This window comes from Mirounga angustirostris, unplaced genomic scaffold (genome assembly GCF_029215605.1).
Source record: "Mirounga angustirostris isolate CCGP_5_RB_7025 unplaced genomic scaffold, mMirAng1.0.hap1 SCAF_6, whole genome shotgun sequence".
NCBI classification, from domain to species: Eukaryota; Metazoa; Chordata; class Mammalia; order Carnivora; family Phocidae; genus Mirounga; species Mirounga angustirostris.
In genome coordinates, this window is record NW_026991714.1 from 37,549,060 (window position 1) to 37,570,445 (window position 21,386).

The window sequence follows — 21,386 nt, forward strand, 5'->3', positions numbered from 1 at the left end:
AGAGAAGGGAGGGATCACTGTATCCTGACGTACTACTACCTAAGGGAAATTTTGTGGAGAATGTGAGATTTAAGTTTATTCTTAGAGGGTGAGCAGGATTTGGAAACATAGGGGAGGAAACCTGGTATGGTATTTCAGGTAGGGAAAAGAGTTTAAGCAAACACATGGCCTTTGGAGAACAAGAAAAGGAGTGATTTCATGTTGAAGAGTGGGTAGCAGGAGGAAGAAGAAAATTCGGACTGGCTAACAAGGTGACCACATATTAAAATGGGCTATTGTATGAGTTTGTATTGCTTTTAGCATAAGGAAAAAATAGCTTAAAAATATTTTAAAACTCAGAACTGAGTTAGCTTGTAAAGGTATGGCACTTATTTCCCCTATATTCCCCATCACTATAATGGAATTTAATTATATATAAAAATCTAATATATGTTATAATAAATATATAAAATTATATAATGAGGATATAGATATCTTTATAAATAGATAAAGGTATTACTAACTGAGAAAACTGAGGGATTTCCTGTACAGAATGAGTTGAGAAGGATTTTTACAGCTCAACGAATCACCCCTTCTCTAGTGTATAACACATACCCAATCTAATAAATTTAGCATAATTGGGAAGCTTACAAAAAGCAGAGGTGTACATCTTATACTTTTTCAAACTAAGTATCAGTATAGTAGACATCTGTATGATTTTTTAAAATTTAATCTCAGTAGTCAAGAAACTTAAATAATTGAGCTAATTGAAGGTCCTTGTTTACAGATGTGAAAGTTCAGAATTGAAGTTTTGTTATTTTTCAAATGTTGGAAACAAAAGGATTTAATACATTTGTTAGAATCAAATCAATATTATGTGCCCATATTTTTATAATAAGTAGAGGGTAAAAATAAACATTTATTGAATGTCTGCTGTATGTCAGGCACTGTACTAGATATGAGGTGGTGGGGAGGGAGAGAGAGACACAGAGATAGAGATAAAGATCACACTTGTTTCCTGTCTTTAGTGGCCTCATAGTTTAGGAGTGTTGTACATGTAAAACATAATTGAAATAGAATACAGAACAATAAATGTTACAGTAGAGATAACACACCTAAGATACATTTGGCTAAAAGTGAATTAACCAGTTAGCTTTAGTGTCTTAGAGTTTCTGAGGGGAATATGTTTCTGCTGAAATATAATAAATGGGGAGAGTTCCCAGGGTGGGAATGTGGGGAAAAGGGCATTCCAGGCAGAGGAAACTGTAAAATATTCACAAGTTGCAGGGAATATGGTTTAACCAAAGTGAGGGTGCATGCTGGAAAGTGTTGAGAGATGATTGTTGACAGTAGACAGCTGAATTTTGTGTACAATCCTGAGGAGTTTGAGCCTCCATTTGTAATTTTTGGAGGATCATTGAAAAGTATTTAGTGTGATCAGATTGATTCTCCTTTTAGCAAGATTTTAGCTTTTGAGATTGTTTAGAAGATAAATCAGAAGTTGTAGTAGTTATGGGAACAGGCAAGAGGAGCAGTTAGGATATCGCTTTTGTATTCTAGATGATGGATGATGAGGGTATTAAAATGGCAGTGGGAATGACAAGAAAAGGATAGATTCCAGATATGTTAAAGAAACAGAATCAGTAACATTTAATGATTGATTATAGGTAGTGAGAGAGGAGGAAAAGTCCATTATGTTTCCTGGTTTCTGGCATGAATGATGAGATTAGATGGATGAATTTTTCAGTAGATTTTTTTTTTCCTCACTATATTTTTGAGAGAAGCTTTATGTGTATAAATAGCTTCTATAAAATTAATAAGCATATTAAAGGTAATTTCGGAGTAGGATATTTCTAAGTTTTTCTTTGTTTTTATTTATAGATGCCACTTCCAATGAACAACAAGAGCTTTTCTGTCAGAAGTTGCAGCAGTGTTGTATACTGTTTGATTTCATGGACTCTGTTTCAGACTTGAAGAGCAAAGAAATTAAAAGAGCAACACTGAATGAACTGGTTGAGTATGTTTCAACTAATCGTGGTGTAATTGTTGAATCAGCATATTCTGATATAGTAAAAATGGTAAGATTTATATAAATTCAAGTAAGATCTGAGGTGTAATTATGAATTACTGAGACTGATTTTTAATAAATGTGCAATAATCAGTGTACTCAAAATGTTTTTAAAGTAGTCCATTTGAAAGATTATCCATTCATTCCAATAATGCTGTCATTGCTTATAATAGTTTGAAAATTCAATAGCCGCAGTGGCTGGTGGCTGCCATACTGTATAGTGCAGATCCAGAGCTTCGGAGAAAGATGTAGGCTTAAGATTATACAGACTGATAGATGATTATCATAGGGCTGAATTTGTCACTAAGGGAGAATGTCTAAAGTGGGAAGAGAGGAACAATGAAAATCTGTGGGATTCTGTACATTTCAGCAGTTGGGTAAAGGAGTCAGATCTAACAAATTATATTTATTTAGAATACTTTAATATATTTATAGAGTCTGTAACACTTGAATTTTAATAAAAACTCAGGACCTTTGAAAAGTTAAACAACGTAAATAAGTGTATGAATTCTCTGAAAAATAAATTACTGCTAACTTTATTAGTAAGGTTGTTTAGGATATTGTTTATTAATAATTCAACCTTATTCTCCATCAAATAGTAGAAATTTGTTTAGGATTTGTGATTTTTGTATTTTGGTGCACAGTAACAAAATACAAAAAATTTAGTTGGAGTAATTAGAGAGTCACTGAGTACATATTGAAGCTTAAATGTTACCCGGGTATAGAAGGTTACAGCAAGTATAATTTGTACTTGTCTTCATTTCCTTCCCCTTGCCTAATACATGTTCTGGGGGAAGAATAAAATGTAGCTAAATTTGGCCTTGTTATACTAGTTCAGTTTTCTTTCATCACCCTGTACTAGAAAATTTTGTTTTGTTTTGTTTTAATTGAAAATAAAAGCCTTAAAGAATTTTTAAAAGATTAGCTGTACAGAGGGGCACCTGGGTGGCTCAGTTGGTTAAGCGACTGCCTTCAGCTCAGGTCATGATCCCAGGGTCCTGGGATCGAGCCCCACATCGGGCTCTCTGCTCAGCCGGAAGCCTGCTTCTTCCTCTCCCACTCCCCCTGCTTGTGTTCCCTCTCATGCTGTCTCTCTCTCTCTCTCTCTCTCCCTGTCAATTAAATAAATAAATAAAATCTTTAAAAAAAAAAAAAAAAGATTAGCTGTACAGAGAACACTGATCAAAATAAAATCGGCTTCCAAAACTCAATAGACAGTAAAAAGTGACAGTTTGAAAATGGAAATATTGAATACTGATAAACTTATTTTGTTTTTTGTTTTGTGTTTATCATTAAAATATGTTCAGGGGAACATATTTTCATTTTACTGATTTTTACTGATTTCAAATTGTTTGTATTCATGAATTTTGAAAATACTGGAAAAGGTACTTTATTTTTATCTCCATAAAGGTATTGACTGGCTGGCTCAGTGGGTAGTGCATGCAACTCTTGTGTGAGTTTGAGCCCCATGTTGGGTGTAGAGATTACTTAACGTTATTGACTTGGATATTGAAATGACTTAAATATTTGCATATTGAAAATGCTCAAATATTTGAGTCAAATTATTCTGTAATTTGCTATGTAATAATAAATTATGGGATTTAATTTCTTTCCTCAAGAAAAAGGGTGTGTATGTTTTGTCTTTTTTTTTTTTTTTTTTTTTTTTAACTTCTGGGCACTTAATTTCTAGACAAGTGTGAAGCCAACTCACCCTGTTGGCCCTGTAAAGCTCTTACGTATATTTGTTATGTACAGTTACATTTGTTGGTGGCTACAAGGTTTTTTTTTTTTTTACTCCCAATAATAAGTATGATCTCAAAGGCAAATTATGCCTTCTTATAGGATATATTTCCTTTTCAAGTTTTATCTGTGACTTTCTGCCATTCTTTGTGAAATTGATATCCATCAAACTCTTGGTTCTGCCTTCATGTTGAGTTCTAGCAGATCACATTCTAGGTTATTACTTTCTAAGTCTTATGGTTATAGTAATTGACTGTTAGCAGTTCTTTGGCTGACCATAGATGCCACTTCATAAGAATAGTTGGAAATTTGCTTGCACCACCAAACAGCTCTCGTCTCATCCTTTATTCCCTAAATAGTTTATTTCAGGTGACCAACTCCTTAATAGTATGGCCTTAAATGTTTACTAAACCATGTGGTCTCTCAGTCTGTTCATCATTCTTCAAAGAATTGTGAGTTGGCACCACAGCCTAACCTTTGCTAGAGAAAAAAGATGTGAACTTTACCTTGGTGCTGAGACAGTGTGAATGATGAAATTATAAATATTGTATTTCATTGAATCTGAAATGAAGAATCTCACATCCTGATTTCAGAGACATCAGCCTTTTTTTAAAAAAAAGGCTAAGAGTAGATGAAATACATTAAATCACCACCGGGGTATTATAAAATATGTTTGCAATTGCAGTGAAAGTATTCTGCCCTCCCACCCCTCTCCTTAGTGTGGTGTGTGTGTATAGGAAAGGAGGTCTTTTATCAAACTCTTTTGGATTGTAAAGTAAGTAAATGGCTGGATTAGAATATGGAGGGAATTGCAGAAAGATGAAAAGGATCAAGTTAGAGATAGGTAGAGTTTAGGGACTTCATGTTTTTCCCCCCATAATCCCCTCCCCTCCTTGTGTGTGTGTGTGTGTGTGTGTGTGTGAAGCAAAACTTGGAAAGAACAACTTGTAATTTAAGGAAGGAGGAATCCAAAAGAAGTCTGGTAGATTGGCATCTGAAGAAGTCATAGTTATGGGATAGAGAAAAGAGAAACAAATACCTACCTTTTTCATATCTTGATGAGGTTTATAGGTTTTGAACTAGGCTAACTAGGCTTATAGTCACAAGTTAACTCTTTCCTTAAAGTTATCTTTAAAATATTTCATTTACATTGTTTAATTTAATTATACAACAAAGAACATAAATCTAAATTTCTTTTTCTTTACAGATCAGTGCTAACATCTTCCGTACTCTTCCTCCAAGTGATAATCCAGATTTTGATCCAGAAGAGGATGAACCCACGCTTGAGGCCTCTTGGCCTCACATACAAGTATGAAACATATATTGACAATTTTTGCATTTATGATATTGTGCTGTAATCATGGTGGTTCTCTTTTAGATCTGAGTGTCTATTTAAAATATTTGACTTTTAGAATGTGTTACCATTATTTTCTTTTTCCCAAAATGTTTTTACTTTTTTATTGTGATAAAGTACACTTAACTTTTATCATTTAAACCATTTTAAAGTGTACTATTCAGTGGCATTAAGTACATTCACAATGCTGTGTAACCATCACCACTTCTATTTCTAGAATTTTTTCATCACTCCAAATGGAAACCCCCTTTACATTAGCAGTCACTTCCCATTCCCCTAACCCCACAGTCCCTGACAACTACTAATCTACTTTCCATCTCTATGGATTTGCCTGTTATGAATATTTAATGTAAGTGAAATCATTTAATATGTGGCCTTTTGTGTCTGGGTTCTTTTACTTAACGTAGTATTTTCAAGGTTCAGCAATGTTCTTGCATGTGTCCATACCTCATTCTTTTTAATTGCTGACAATAATATTTCATTTTCTGGATGTGTACCACATTTTGTTTATCCATTAATCAGTTGATGGGTGTTTTGGCTTATTGTAACAAGAGCTATTATGAACATTTATATACCAGTTTTTGTTTTAACATGTTTCCCATAAATTTTGATAAGTTGTGTTTTTGTTTTCATTCACCTCACATACTTTCTAGTTTTCCTGTGATTTCTTCTTTATTATTTAGGAATTTGTTTAATTTCTGCATACTTGTGACTACCACATTTCTTTCTGCTACTAATTTCTAATTATTTCATTGTGGTTGGAGAACATACTTTGAACGTTTTCAGTCCTTTAAGTTCATTGAGGATTGTATTAGGGCCTCACATGCAGTATATTCTGGAGAATGTTTCATGTGTGCTTGAGAAGAATGTGTGTTCTGTGGTGGTTTGGTAGAGTGTTCTGTGGAGATCTGTTAGGTCTAATTGGCTCATAAGGTTGTTCAAGTCTTCCATTTCCTTGTTGATCTTTTATTCTATCCATTATTGAAAGGGAGATATTGAAGTTTCCAGCTATTGTTGTTGAATTATCTGTTTCTCTCCAATTCTGTCAGGTTTTTCTTCATGTATTTTGGGGCCCTGTTGTTAGCTGCTTATGTTTATAATTGTTATATCTTCCATCTCGATGGTCCTTGTCATTATAACCTAGAAAGTTTCTCAAGTTTATTTTTTCTGATATTAGTATAGGCACTTCACCTATTTTTTGGTTACTGTTTGCATGATATATCTTTTTCATCCTTTTACTTTTAATCTGTTTCTTTGAATTTAAATTTTGTCTTTAAAAGTTGGGTCATGTTTTTTTAATCAGTTTCAACAATCTCTGCCTTTTGATTGGAGTGTTTAATCCATTTACATTTAATGTAATTAGATAGGATTTACATCTGCCATTTTGCTATTTTCTATATGTTTCATGCCTTTTTGTTTTTCTATTCTCCATTACTGCTTTTTGTATTAAACAAGTATTTTCTAGGGTACCATTTTAATTCCTTTTTTTTTTTTTTTTTTTTTTAAGATCCCAGGATCCTGGGATCATGACCTGAGCCGAAGGTAGATGCTTAACTGATTGAGCCACCCAGGCATCCCTGCCTTTGTTTTTTTTTAACTGTATTTTTTATTTTCTTAGTAGTTACTCTGGGGATTACAGTTAACATCTTAAAACAATCTAGTTTGGTTGAATACTAACTTAATTTCAATAATATACACAATTTTGGTCCAGTATACCTCCATTGCCTCCCCCACCTCTTTTGTGATATTATTTGTGGTATTATCATACAAATTAGATCTTTTTTTAAGATTTATTTATTTGAGAGAGACAGAGCATGGGGGTGGGGTGCAGAGGGAGAGGGGAAGCAGACTCTTCACTGAGTAGGGAGCCGGACACAGGGCTCAATTTCACAACTTTGAGATCATGACCTGAGCCAAAACCAAGAGTTGGACACTTAACTAAGCCATCCAGGTGCGGCACAAAATAGATCTTTTTACATGCCCACCAATACAGTTTTGTAATTACTGTTTTATGTGGTTGTCTTATAGAGCAGTAGAATAAATGAGTTATAAATAAAATACATTTTTTTTTAAGATTTTATTTATTTGTCAGAGAGAGAGCACAAGCAGAGGAAGCGGCAGGCAGAGCAGGCAGAGGGAGAAGCAGGCTCCCCACTGAGCAAGGAGCCCTGGACCCTGGGATCATGATCTGAGCTGAAGGCAGATGCTCAACTGACTGAGCCACCCAGGCACTCTAAATAAAATACATTTATACTGTCTTTTATATTTCTTTATGTATAGTTGACCCTTGAACAACATGAGTTTAAACTGCATGGGTCTACTTATATGCAGATTTTCTTTGATAAATACAGTACAGTACTGTAAATGTATTATCTCTTCCTTATGATTTTAAAAAAAATTTAATTCCAGTATAGTTAATATACAGTGTTATATTAGTTTCAGTTATACAGTGTAGTGATTCAACAATTCTGTACATTACTCAGTGCTCGCTGTGATAAGTTTATTCTTAATCCCCTTCATCTGTTTCTCCCATTCCCCCCACCCACCTGCCCTGTGGTAACCATCAGTTTGTTCTTTATAATTAAGAGTCTGTTTTTTGGTTTGTCTCTTTTCTTCTTTGTTCTATTATTTTCTTTTTTAAATTCCACATGTGAGTGAAGTTATATGGTATTTGTCTTCCTCTGACTGATTTATTTCACTTAGCACTATACTTCTAGATCCATCCATGTTGCTGCAAATGGCAAGATGTCAATCTTCTTTATGGCTGAGTAATATTCCATTGTGTATGTAGTGTGTGTGTGTGTGTGTACACACACCACATTTCCTTTATCCATATTCATTTATCAATGGACACTTAGGCTACTTCTATAATTTGGCTGTTGTAAATTATGCTGCAATAAACATAGGGGTGCATATATCTTTTTGAATTAGTGTTTTCGTATTCTTTGGTGTAATTACTGGATTGTAGAGTAGTTCTATTTTTAATTTTTTGAGGAACCTCCATACTGTTTTCCACAGTGGCTGCACTAGTCGCATTCCCCCTTATGATGTACTTTTTAATGAAAAATTTTTTTTTCAGATTTTTATTTGTTTATTTGAGAGAGAGAGAGAACACAAGCGGGGGGCAGAGGGAGAAGGAGAAGCAGACGCCCCGCTGAGCAAGGAGCCCGACGTGGGGCTCTATCCCAGGATCCTCAGATCATGACCTGAGCCAAAAGCAGACTCTTGACCGACTGAGCCCCACCCCCAGCCACACCTGGATAATCTTTATTTATCTACCTTCACATTACTCATTCTTTCTTATGCCAGCTCAGATTGTTTTGGGTTGTTTTTGTGTGTCAGCAAGGTCACTGAAGTCCTCACTCTGCTATTCAGAAGTCTCTATCTAGAGCATATCTATTTAGTTGAGACTGAGGGAGGGGTAGTCTTCCTGACCTAAATGCCATTGTGTGACAGTTCACACCTCAGATATAATTGGAAAATTGGTAATAAAAACTTATTATATAGGCAGGACCAATTCTTCCATTAAACCTTCCCTATTTCTATCTAGCTCTAACTGCGTCATTCAAACATACCCTCAAATATGTGACTTTAATATGTCATCTAGGGTTCATTCAGTAGAATCACATTGGCACTACTTTAGTTCATTTTTAGTAACTAGAACTCTTTAGGTAGAATTTAGGGTAGATCATCTTACACTACTTACAAACTGTTACAAAGATTCCCTTATAGCCATAAAATACTATACTCACATGTGTGTAGTGTTTCTTTTGCACGTGTTTTTATGTATCTAGTCTTAATGATCATTGGTTTTTGTTCCCCAGTTGTCTAGTTAAAATAATCTGAGAATATTCAAATGACACTTTCTTATTTTAAAGCAAGGCTCTGAGGGAGAAAGTAAGTGTTCAAAGGACTCTTGCCATTAATGCTTCAAATTTTATATCTTAAAAATAATATTAATGACCTGAAATATGTAGGCAAGCACAATGATATGTTTTTCTAGAGAATTTAATGAAGATGTCTACATATAACCAATAGTGCTCATTTATAAGGCTGCTGATCATGATTAGCTAATTATATTATAGCAATACCAATAACTATAAGCACTTAGATGTTTCAGAGATAGTGACAACTGCTTTATATACATTATCTCATATAATCCTTTCGGTAACACCATAATATTCACATTTTAGGGTAGGGGGATGGGTGATGGGCAGTAAGGAGGGCACTTGATATAATGAGCACTGGGTGTTATATGCAACTAATGAATCACTAAATTCTACCCCTGAAACTAATAATACACTATATGTTAACTATATTGAATTTAAATAAAAAATTTTTTAAAAATAATGTTCACATTTTATACATAAGCTTATATGAAGCTAAAAGAGAATAAGAATCCTGCCCAAGATTATAAAAGTAATAAATGGCCGAATTAGGTTTACACCTCCAGTATTACTCCAGAGTACTTGCTCTTAATTTTTAAAAGCTTTATCTTAAATATAGTCTGTGGCCCTAAAATAAATACATACCAATTCTAATGAGGCTTAATTCATACCTTTTTAGCTTCATTGTAACACCAGTAAATTAGATCTTCCAAATAATTCAACTAGCCATACTTTTTCTTTTTTAGCCCTCATAAGTGAGTTTTTAACGATATAATTATATAGGTACGGATGTACCTTAGTTAAATGGAACAAAAGTTTATATATACAAATTCTAACAAGTAAGAGAATTATTATTACAAAGCATGGTGAAGATGGAAATGATTCTAATGACAGACCTCTACTTAAATCCCAGTTTTTATACTTTTCTACCTGTATGACCTGGTTAAGCCGCTTAACTTCCCTGTATCCTCCTTTATAAAACTGGAATAAAACAGGATTGTATAAAGATTGAATGGGATAATGTATGCATAGAAACTAGCACAGTTTCTAAACTATACTGTTCTCTTTTCCCTTGTTTTCTTAAAAGCTAAGTACTTTTGGTATGTGGGAAAAAGTGTATTTTTGTTTTTATTGTTACCTTTATGCTGATACCTTTATATGATATATGATAACCCTTGGTTCTTTCTCTTATAGCTCATTTATTGGTTCCCTAGCATGAACAATACTGAAATTACCAAGTAGTCTCTTCTCCCACTTGCTACTTACCTAGCATCTAATGTAAAGTAATAATCCATTTACTCTCACAGTAAATACCTATATAGCAATTCAAAGCTTCTGCTTTCCATACACTCTTCTCTGTCCCCTCCCTCAACTTTATATTTTTTATTGTATAATACTTACTTGGTTAGAACGTGTAACCCTTGTAGACTACTATTCTGTTACCTTTATGCCCATTGCTTTTTATTAGTTCTATGGTAATATATTTAATTTTACCATCATTCCTTATGTCAAAGTTCCTCTAATCATTTCTTGGTAATTTGGAGCTCATTCTTTTTTTTTTTTTTTTTAAGTTTTTATTTATTTTAAGTAATCTCTACACCCAGTGTGGGGCTCAGACTCACCCACCCCAAGATCAAGAGTAACATGCTCTTCCAGCTGAGCCAGCCAGGTGCCCCCTGGAGCTCATTCTTTAGTAGAGGAACTCATGGGAATATTATTCCCTGAGTTTTGCATGTATAACAACAATTTGTGTGTAGCTTTAATTTTTAAAAATCAACCTGATTTGATGTAAAATCCTTGATTCATCTTTCCTTACGTACCTTAAATATGTTATTCCATTGTCATCTGATTTCAGTCTGATTTTCTTTCCCTTATATAAAGACTTAGGTTTTTTTGCTTGGATGCCTAAAGAATGTTTTTCCTTTAATGGCCAAGTGCTTTACTGGTCATACATAAGTGTTGATTTTTCTAGATGAATTTTCTCAGTTGAAGAGTACTATTTCACTATAAAAGTCCACTTTTATTTTTATTTCTGAAAAGTTTTTTTAAGTAATAGTTTCTAGTATTTCTTTTGTTGCACTGCTTTGTTTTTCTTCTTTGGAGATGCCAGCTATTCATGTGTAGGCTCTTCTTTGGCTCTCTGTGTCTCTTACTTTCTCTTAAAGTCTTATTTTTTTTAATCTCTTTTTTCTGTTGGACTGTTGTTCATCTTTCTTATCTCCATTCCCTTTTTCCTTTTTCGATTACTCTAGTTGTAAGGCAGACTGACAGTGAGTATTAGAGACAGATGAGAGGAAGGGAATGGGTATTATATTAGTCAACCAACAATGCCTGCCACAGGCTAGAATCATTGGAGGGAAGAGTCTGTCTTGAGTAAAATGAAAAATGATATGTTTTTAATGACAATAGGATGGATAATCAGCAACATCAGCTATTTTCTATATAGTTCCTGGGAGATAGAGAGAAACCCTGCTTTACATGTGGGTGCTCGCTGTTACTTCCAATTACATTGTTGATTTTTATTTTGCCAGGACTTAATATTTTTAGTGGTCATTCCATTTTATTTTAAAAGACAAGAGAAAGAAATTTATATTTTAACTCTTTGGGACACTTTAACAGTCTGCCTCATTTACTTATTTATTCTTTTTAGCATATATATATCTAAATAAAGTGAAAGAGGAATCCTAGGAGTAGCAAAAGCTGATAAAAATTTTAAGATTTATCAGCACATTAGAACTTATAGAACTAGAAAATCTGAGGTGGAAAACTTTTTTAATAGCATCAAACACCAGTTCAAGTAAAATTTGAGACCATAGGTGATATAAAATTAATGGTACTATATTTAATAATGCAAAGGTTTTAAAAGCATGAAATTCTTATTAGCTGGTAAGTTAGATCTTTTTTAATCACATGTAGTTGGATAATCTGAAAAAGTTTCCTCTGTCTTTGAATTTCTAAAAATAGTATCTCCATTAAGATATTTTTATGATATATTAAGATGCTCATGGAAATTAACAGTGAAAATTCAGCCAAACAAACAATATGCTTTCTATTTTTCACTGGTATGATTTGAAGTTTCATTGGAATTCCCTGAAACTAGCAGTTCTTAAAATTTTAGGAGGTGGTGAGTTGCTTTCAAAATACGATTTTTAAAAAATGGGTTTTCTCCCAAGACAGAATACACAGAGACACACAAGAAATTTTCATACATCCATGACCCCGATGAAAAGACTCTGCCCTAGATATATATGTTTATAGTTAAAAATCTTTCTCGTAACTAAAACTTAGTATACAGTTTTAAAATTTGGCAATTAAATGGTCTTAGGGACATCAAACTACTAAATGCTGAGTAGGCTGATTTATAGGATCTGTCAGAATATTGTTGCTACATCATTATGTAATCATCTTTTTTTAGGGTGGAATATTAAAGCTGCTCTGATAAATGAAATTGTAGACAGTTGTAGCACAAGGAAATTTGCTCAATGAAAGTTTTCCTGTTAACGTACTTTAAATCAATTCACCTGAAATTTTTTGTTCTGTATTAGAAATTTACATTTTACATTTACCTTGTCAGATACTTGATTTTAGAAATTGATTTGATAGGATGAAAAATCAACATTAAATTAATGAGGGGACTAATCACAAGTAATTTCAAAACCTTTCGAAATTTTGTTTCATGAATTTCCTAAAAATGTGCTAAATTATAGTTTGTCTTTTTTCTTTTTTTCACACTGTAATGGAAATACTAATAAGCAATGGAAAAATGGAATAAATGAAAGAAACAAAAACTTTTTTAATAGTAGGTGACTGGTCATCTTTTAATTTACAAAATGTATTATTATATGGTAAGTATTAATTAACAGTTATAAATTATTTTTTATTTTCTTTCCTAAGTATTATTGCTTTGTATTTATTGAGGACAAACAAGATTATAATTTTCTGTACACTGACTTTTAGATAATTAGGGAGGCTTGGCTGCTGTATTAGCCTGGAATACAGGCAGATTAGTATTTTAATTTTCTTTTATTAGTTATTTTCTTTAGTGGCACAGATACTTAAGATGTAATTATGTTGGGTGCTGCCTAAAACATAGACCTTTTTAAGAGTAACCTGTATTTAGGGACTAGAAACTCTTCTTTTTGTCCTCTACAATTAGAAATTTAAACTGGAAACATAACACATTTTACATTTTACAGTGTACACCTTCACATTCAAATAGTTCTTGGATTCGGTGTTCAGGCACATCTCATTTAGTTCAGTATATGTTAAGTATGACATGAATTCTTTCATATATTAAATCAATTTTAAAACCCATTTAAATTGGGTTGCCTGGGTGACTCACTAGATTAAGTGTCTGCGTTCAGCTCAGGTCATGATCCCAGGGTCCTGGGATGAAGTCCTGCATCTGGCTCCTTGCTCAGTGGGGAGCTTGATTCTCCCTCTGCCTGCCACTCCCCCTGCTTGTGCTCTTTCTCTCTCTCTCTCTCTGACAAATAAAATCTTAAAAAAAAAAAAAAAAGTTTCCTCTTGATAGAGTTTGGAAAACATTGGGCCACCATATTCCTTGAAGAGAGCCTTTTGTGTATATACAGTTCATTAAAGTTGCTTCTTAGTCTTTTTGCCTCTCTGGGCCAAACATTTTTGGTTCCTTTAGAAACTTTTTGTATAGATCTTATTTTCAGATACTTTAATCATCTATGTGTTTTTGCTGTACCTTCTTCTAAAGTCTTTTATTGGTGAAGATCAGAATTTTATATATTTTAACTACCTTAGGAAAGACATGGTCATTATGGAGTAGAATGGTAAGATTACCCATTTTTAGTTATCTTTTTACATTTTGTACTTATCTTTTATCTTTTAGGGTATTTTTTTGGTTCACAGAAGTAGGACCAGCCATATGTTGAACATATGTGAAATTTGCCAGTTTACTAGAGAAATAACTCCATTGCTGAAAGTATCTATTGTTCTTTGCAGGACTGTTTCTTAGTTTCTTAGAGCAAATTATTTCTTCATATAGAAGAATATAGAGGAACTTTAGTAATTACACAGAAACAGTCTCTCCATAACTATGATTTTTATTCATTCAGTAAATATTGTGTTAAAGGCATTCTTCTAAATATTGGGGGTAAAGTAGTGAACAAAAAAGCAAAATCTTTTATATTCTAGTGGAATGAAAAATAATACTCTGTCAGGGTATAATAAGCAAGGAAAAAAAGTAATGCAGGATAAAGAGTATAGAGAGCGTGACCATGGGGACAGGGTACCATTTTATAGAAGCATAGTCTTAATTGTGCCATCTTGAAGATTTTCAGCTCTGTAGATCACTAGTGTTTATTTTACTTCTAACATTACTCAGCATGTGTTTATTAGATAACCTTTTGTTATCTCTTCAGTGGTGCTAAGTTGGCTGCATAAAAGCAGTTTGCTGCTAATCTTGACTGGTCACTTAATGTTCACTGTGTCAGGTCAATGATGGAGAGAAAACTATGTAAAGAATAATAATGTGGGGCGCCTGGGTGGCTCAGTCATTAAGCGTCTGCCTTCGGCTCAGGTCATGATCCTGGGGTCCCGGGATCGAGTCCCACATCGGGCTCCCTACTCGGCGGGAGGCCTGCTTCTCCCTCTCCCACTCCCCCTGCTTGTGTTTCTGCTCTCGCTGTCTCTCTCTGTCAAATAAATAAAATCTTTAAAAAAAAAAAAAAAGAATAATAATGTGGTATCTGTGATAGGCATAGGTTTCAACTGAATATGTGATTTAGAGGATTCAGCAAGTCTCCCAAAAGACATGTGATTATTTTTAGTGGTATTAAGCCTTAAGCCCTATATATCTGATGCAGATCTTAAGAGGTAGAGTATATAGGCTAGTGCATGCCATACTTGACTCATGTTTAACCTGGTCCCACCTTACCACAAATCTTAACTTCCACTGAACTAAGGATCTGCATAAAGATTCTGAGTCTCTGATTGCATACGCACCAACCCATAACCTACACCATCTGCTTCTCAAGACATGTCCTGCCTTTCTATAATAAGCCCTTTTTCTTCTTGGCTTATCCAAAATCAAATCAAATGTAGGGCTCAAGTTGCAAGTCCTCCTTAAAACTTTTCTTATTTTATTCCACAATGATATAGCTCTTTTCTAAATGTCTTCTCCACTCATAGTCTGTGCCATATAATTTTTTTAAAATTTTATTATGTTATGTTGGTCACCATACAATACATCATTGGTTTTTGATGTGGTGATCCACGATTCATTGTTTTCATATAACACCCAGTGCACCATGCAGTACGTGCCCTCCTTAATATCCATCACCGGGCTAACCCATCCCCCACCACCCTCCCCTCTAAAACCCTGTTTGTTTCTCAGAGTCCATAGTCTCTCATGGTTCATCTCTCCCTCCAATTCCTCCCGCCCATTTTTCCCTTCCTTCTCCTAATGTCCTCCATGCTATTCCTTATGTTCCACAAATAAGTGAAACCATATGATAATTGACTTTCTCTGCTTGACTTATTTCACTTAGCATAATCTCTTCCAGTCCCATCCATGTTGATGTAAAAGTTGGGTATTCATTCTTTCTGATGGCTGAGTAGTATTCCATTGTATATATGGACCACATCTTCTTTATCCATTCGTCTGTCGAAGGGCATCTCGGCTCTTTCCACAGTTTGGCTATTGTGGACATTGCTGCTATGAACATTGGGGTGCATATGGCCCTTCTTTTCACTACATCTATGTCTTTGGGGTAAATACCCAGGAGTGAAATTGCGGGTCATAGGGTAGCTCTATTTTTAATTTTTTGAGGAACCTCCACACTGTTTTCCAAAGTGGCTGTACCAACTTGCATTCCCACCAACAGTGTAAGAGGGTTCCCCTTTCTCCACAACCTCTCCAACATTTGTTGTTTCTTTCCCTGTCCATTTTGGCCATTCTAACTGGTGTAAGGTGGTATCTCAGTGTGGTTTTGATTTGGATTTCCCTGATGGCTAATGATGATGAACATTTTTTCATGTGTCTGTTAGCTATTTGTATGTCTTCTTCAGAGAAGTGTCTTTTCATTTCTTCTGCCCACTTTTTGACTTGATTATTTGTTTTTTGGGTGTTGAGTTTGAGAAGTTCTTTATAGATCTTGGATACCAGCCCTTTATCTGTAGTGTCATTTGCAAATATCTTCTCCCATTCTGTGGGTTGCCTCTTTGTTTTGTTGACTGTTTCCTTTGCTGTGCAGAAGCTTTTTATCTTGATGAAGTCTCAAAAGTTCATTTTTGCTTTTGTTTCACTAGCTTTTGGAGATGTATCTTGAAAGAAGTTGCTGTGGGTGATGTCAAAGAGGTTACTGTCTATGTTCTCTCTAGGATTTTGATGGATTCCTGTCTCACATTGAGGTCTTTCATCCACTTGGAGTTTATCTTTGTGAATGGTGTTAGAGAATGGTCGAGTTTCATTCTTCTGCATGTGGCTGTCCAATTTTCCCAGCACCATTTATTGCAGAGACTATCTTTTTTCCATTGCATGTTTTTTCCTGCTTTGTCAAAGATTATTTGACCATAGAGTTGAGAGTCCATATCTGGGTTCTTTCCATTGGTCTGTATGTCTGTTTTTGTGCCAGTACCATGCTGTGTTGGTGATCACAGCTTTGTAATATAGCTTGAAATCGGGCAACGTGATGCCCCCAGCTTTGTTTTTCTTTTTCAACATTTCCTTGGCGATTCAGAGTCTTTTCTGATTCCATACAAATTTTAGGATTGTTTGTTCCAGCACTTTGAAAAATGTCATTGGAATTTTGATCGGGATGGCATTGAAGGTATAGATTGCTTTGGGTAGCATAGACATTTTAACAATGCTTATTCTTCCGATCCATGAGCATGGAATATTTTTCCATCTTTTGGTGTCTTCTTCAATTTCTTTCATGAGTGTTTTGTAGTTCCTAGAGTATAGATCCTTTACCTCTTTGGTTAGGTTTATTCCGAGGTATCTTACGGTTTTTGGTGCTATTGTAAATGGAATCGTTTCTCTAATTTCTCTTTCTACAGTTGCATTGTTAGTGTATAAGAAAGCAACTGATTTCTGTGCATTGATTTTGTATCCTGCCACATTACTGAATTTTTGCTGTATGAGTTCTAGTAATTTGGGGGTAGAGTCTTTTGGGTTTTCCACATGAAGTATCATGTCGTCCGCGAAAAGAGAGAGTTTGACTTCTTGTTTGCCAATTTGAATACCTTTTATTTCTTTTTGTTGTCTGATTGCTGTTGCTAGGACTTCTAGTACTATGTTGAACAATAGTGGCGAGAGTGGGCATCCTTGACGTGTTCCTGATCTTAAGGGAAAGGTTCTCAGCTTTTCGCCATTGAGGATGATATTCGCTGTGGGTTTTTCATAGATGGATTTTATGAACTTGAGGAATGTTCCCTCTATCCCTATACTCTGGAGAGTTTTAATCAGGAAAGGATGTTGTATTTTGTCAAATGCTTCTTCTGCATCAATTGAGAGGACCATATGGTTCTTCTCCCTCCTCTTATTAATGTGTTCTATCACATTGATTGATTTGCGAATGTTGAACCACCCTTGCATCCCGGGGATAAATCCCACTTGGCCGTGGTGGATGATCCTTTTAATGTATTGTTGGTTCCTATTAGCTAGGATTTTGTTGAGGATTTTGGAATCCATATTCATCAGGGATATCAGTCTGAAATTCTCCTTTTTGATGGGGTCTTTGCCTGGTTTGGGGATTAAGGTAATGCTGGCCTCATAGAATGAGTTTGGAAGTTTTCCTTCTGTTTCTATTTTTTGAAACATCTTCAGTAGAATAGGTATTATTTCTTCTTTGAATGTTTCGTAGAATTCCCCAGGGAATCCATCAGGCCCTGGACTCCTGTTTTTTGGGAGGTTTTTGATCGCTGCTTCAATCTCGTTACTGGTTATTGGCCTATTCAGGTTGTCAGTTTCTTCCTTTTTCAGTCTTGGCAGCTTATAGGTTTCCAGGAAGACCTCCATTTCATCCAGATTGCTCAGTTTATTGGCATATAGTTGTTGATAATAATTTCTAATAATTGTTTCTATTTCCTTGGTGTTAGTCGTGATCTCTCCCCTTTCATTCATAATTTTATTAATTTGGGTCCTTTCTCTTTTGGATAAGTCTGGCCAGTGGTTTATCAATCTTATTAATTCTTTCAGAGAACCAACTTCTGGTTTCATTGATCTAATCTATGTTTCTGGTTTCTAATTCATTGATTTCTGCTCTAATTTTAATTATTTCTCTTCTAATGTGTGGCTTAGGCATCGTTTGTTGCTTTTTCTCTAGTTCTTTAAGGTGTAGAGTTAGTTGGTGAATTCGGGATTTTTCTATTTTTTTGAGTGAGGCTTGGATGGCTATGTATTTCCCCCTTAGGACCAACTTTGCAGTATCCCATAGGTTTTGGACTGATGTGTTTTCGTTCTCATTGATTTCCATGTATTGTTTAAGTTCTTCTTTGATTTCCTGGTTGACCCAAACATTCTTGAGCAGAGTGGTCTTTAGCTTCCAAGTGTTTGAACTTCTGCCAATTTTTTTCTTGTGATTGAGTTCCAGTTTTAGAGCATTGTGTTCTGAGAATATGCAGGGAATCATCTCAGTCTTTTGGTATCGGTTGAGACCTGATTTGTGACCCAGTATATGGCCTATTCTGGAGAAGGTTCCATGTGCGCTCGAGAAGAATGAGTATTCTGTTGTTTTAGGGTGGAGTGTTCTGTAAATATCTATGAGGTCCATCTGGTCCAATGTATCATTCAAAGCTCTTGTTTCCTTGTTGATTTTCTGCTTAGATGTTCTGTCCATTGCTGAGAGAGGAGTATTGAGGACTCCTACAATTAACGTATTGTTATCAATATGACTCTTTATTTTGGTTAACAGTTGGCTTATGTAGATGGCTGCTCCCATGTTGGGGGCATAGATATTTACAATTGTTAGATCTTCTTGTTGGATAGACCCTTTTAAGAATGATATAGTGTCCTTCTGTGTCTCTTATTACAGACTTTAGTTTAAAATTTAATTTGTCTGATATAAGAATTGCTACCCTAGCTTTCTTTTGTGGTCCGCTGGCATGGAAGATGGATCTCCATCCCTTTACATTCAGTCTGGATGTATCTTTAGGTTCAAAATGAGTCTCTTGTAGACAGCATATGGATGAGTCCTGTCTTTTTATCCAATCTGCAACCCTGTGCCGTTTTATGGGAGCATTTAGGCCATTCACGTTGAGAGTGATTATTGAAAGATATGAATTAATTGTCATCATGTTGCCTGTGAAGACGTTGTTTTTATAGATTGTTCCTGTAAATTTCTGTTGTATATCACTCTTGGGGTCTTTCTCCTTTTATAGAACCCTGCTTAATATTTCTTGCAGGGCCGGCTTAGTGGTCACATATTCTTTCAGTTTCTGCCAGTCGTGGAAGCTCTGCATCTCTCCATCCATTCTAAATGAAAGCCTTGCTGGATAAAGTATTCTTGGCTGCATGTTCTTCTCATTTAGTACCCTGAATATGTCTTGCCAGGCCTTTCTGGCTTGCCAGGTCTCTGTGGATAGGTCTGACGTTATTCTGATATTCCTCCCTCTGTACGTAAGGAATCTCTTCCCCCTAACTGCCCTTAAGATGGTTTCCTTGGTTCTAAGATTTGCAAGTTTTACTATTAATGCCAGGGTATTGGCCTGTTTTCCTTGATCTTAGGAGGCGTCCTCTCTGCCTCTAGGACTGAAATGTTTGTTTCATTCCCCAGATTAGGGAAGTTCTCAGCTACGATTTGCTCAAATACATCTTCTAGTCCTCTCTCTCTCTCTCCACTCCCTCCGGGATTCTAGTTATTCTGACATTGGAACACTTCATGGTGTCACTTATTTCTCTGATTCTATTTTCATGGATTCTGAGTTGTTTTTCCCTGGCCTCCTCTTTTCCCTTTTTATCTATTATATTGTCTTCCAGGTCGCTTATTCGCTCTTCTGCCTCAGTTACCCTAGCTGTTAGATTATCTAGATTGGATTGGATCTCATTCATAGCATTTTTAAGTTCTGCCAATTCACCTTTTATTTCTGCCCTTAGAGACTCTATGTTGCCATTAATTGATTTCTCCATTCTAGCCATTGTCATCACAATTGCTAGCCTGAATTCCATCTCCGACATCTTGGTTATATCTGCATCCGTTTGTAAATCTGCAGCATAAGTCATAATCTCTGAGTCTTTTCTATTTTGGGGGCTCCTCCTCCTAGTCATTCTGTTGATGGGTGTTTGAGGGAATGTATAGAGTCCAAATTATTGACCAGAACCCAAGCAAGATGCACCTGTTTCTTGGGACCTTAGGGTTGCTGGCCTCTTGTTTTCCCAGCCTGTCCTCTGCGGGAGGGGCCTGCTACGCTGTTACTCAGGCAACCCTGTTCCGATGGTGTTGCCCTGCGCCCCTGTGGTGGGGGATGGGCTCAGTGGGAATCAGTCTTCGGGGCTTTTGTTCTCTGTTGGCTTTCCCTGGCGGCTTTCCGTGTCTCTTCTGCGAGTCGGAGCAGAAGAGACCGTTTCCAACCTTCTGCCTCAGAGCAGAGAGATCGCAGTCTGTTGTTCAGTGAGCTCTCCAGGCCACACCGTCTCCATTTCTGTCCATGCTGCTATAAACTGCAGCGGCCTGGGTTGTACACCCCTCCGCAGCGCCCCCAGTCCTGCCTCCAGGTCGGGGCACGACTCTGCCCTTTGTGCTTCTAAAACTGCCAGCCGCTCCCAGTTTGTGCACGTGCAACCCCGCCGCTCCGGGTTTCTGCCCCAGGGGCTGCCCTGAAGTCCTTTCCCCGCCCCTACGGGTCTGCGAGTCTGTGCCCCGTCTGCAGCGCGCGAGGCTGTTGCTCACTGGTGGTGTAGGATCCCCACAGCCAGGCACCCTCCCGCTGCCGTTTATCCTCCAATATCTGCCTGCAGAATCACGGCTCCCTGCTTCGTACCTCAAAACCAACTGCCTGCGATATTCTGCTTGTAGAGATCCAGATCTTCTTACATCTCAGGCTGGTTTCGTGCGTGCTCAGAGTGGTCTGGTAGATACCCAGCTCAATTCCGGGGACCAGCTGAAATAGGGTCCCCTACTCCTCCGCCATCTTTCCCCCCGAATCTCGGCCATATAATTTTTTTAAGTTTTTTTTTTTTTTTTTTAATAACAAAGGTGAGGGGAGGGACAGAGGGAGAGAGAATCTCAAGCAAACTCACTGCTGAGTGCAGAGCCCAACACGGGACTCAATCTCATGATCCTGAGATCATGACCTGAGCTGATATCAAGAGTCAGATGCTCAGCTAACTGCCTGAGCCACCCAGTCAGCCACTCAACTGCCTGTGCCAACTGCCTGAGCCACTCTA

General features: G+C 36.2%; 1 protein-coding gene across 4 annotated transcripts in view; it reads left to right on the top strand.

Annotated features, from left to right (window-relative positions):
* PPP2R5A (protein phosphatase 2 regulatory subunit B'alpha) overlaps positions 1-21,386 on the top strand; it is a 72,983-nt gene that overhangs the window by 30,684 nt on the left and 20,913 nt on the right. For all 4 annotated transcript variants that reach the window (XM_045877178.3, XM_045877180.1, XM_054507974.2 and 1 more), the window contains exons 2-3: positions 1,861-2,057; positions 4,995-5,096. In XM_045877178.3, the coding sequence (XP_045733134.1) occupies positions 1,861-2,057; positions 4,995-5,096 (299 nt within the window). The remainder of the gene's footprint in view (positions 1-1,860; positions 2,058-4,994; positions 5,097-21,386) is intronic.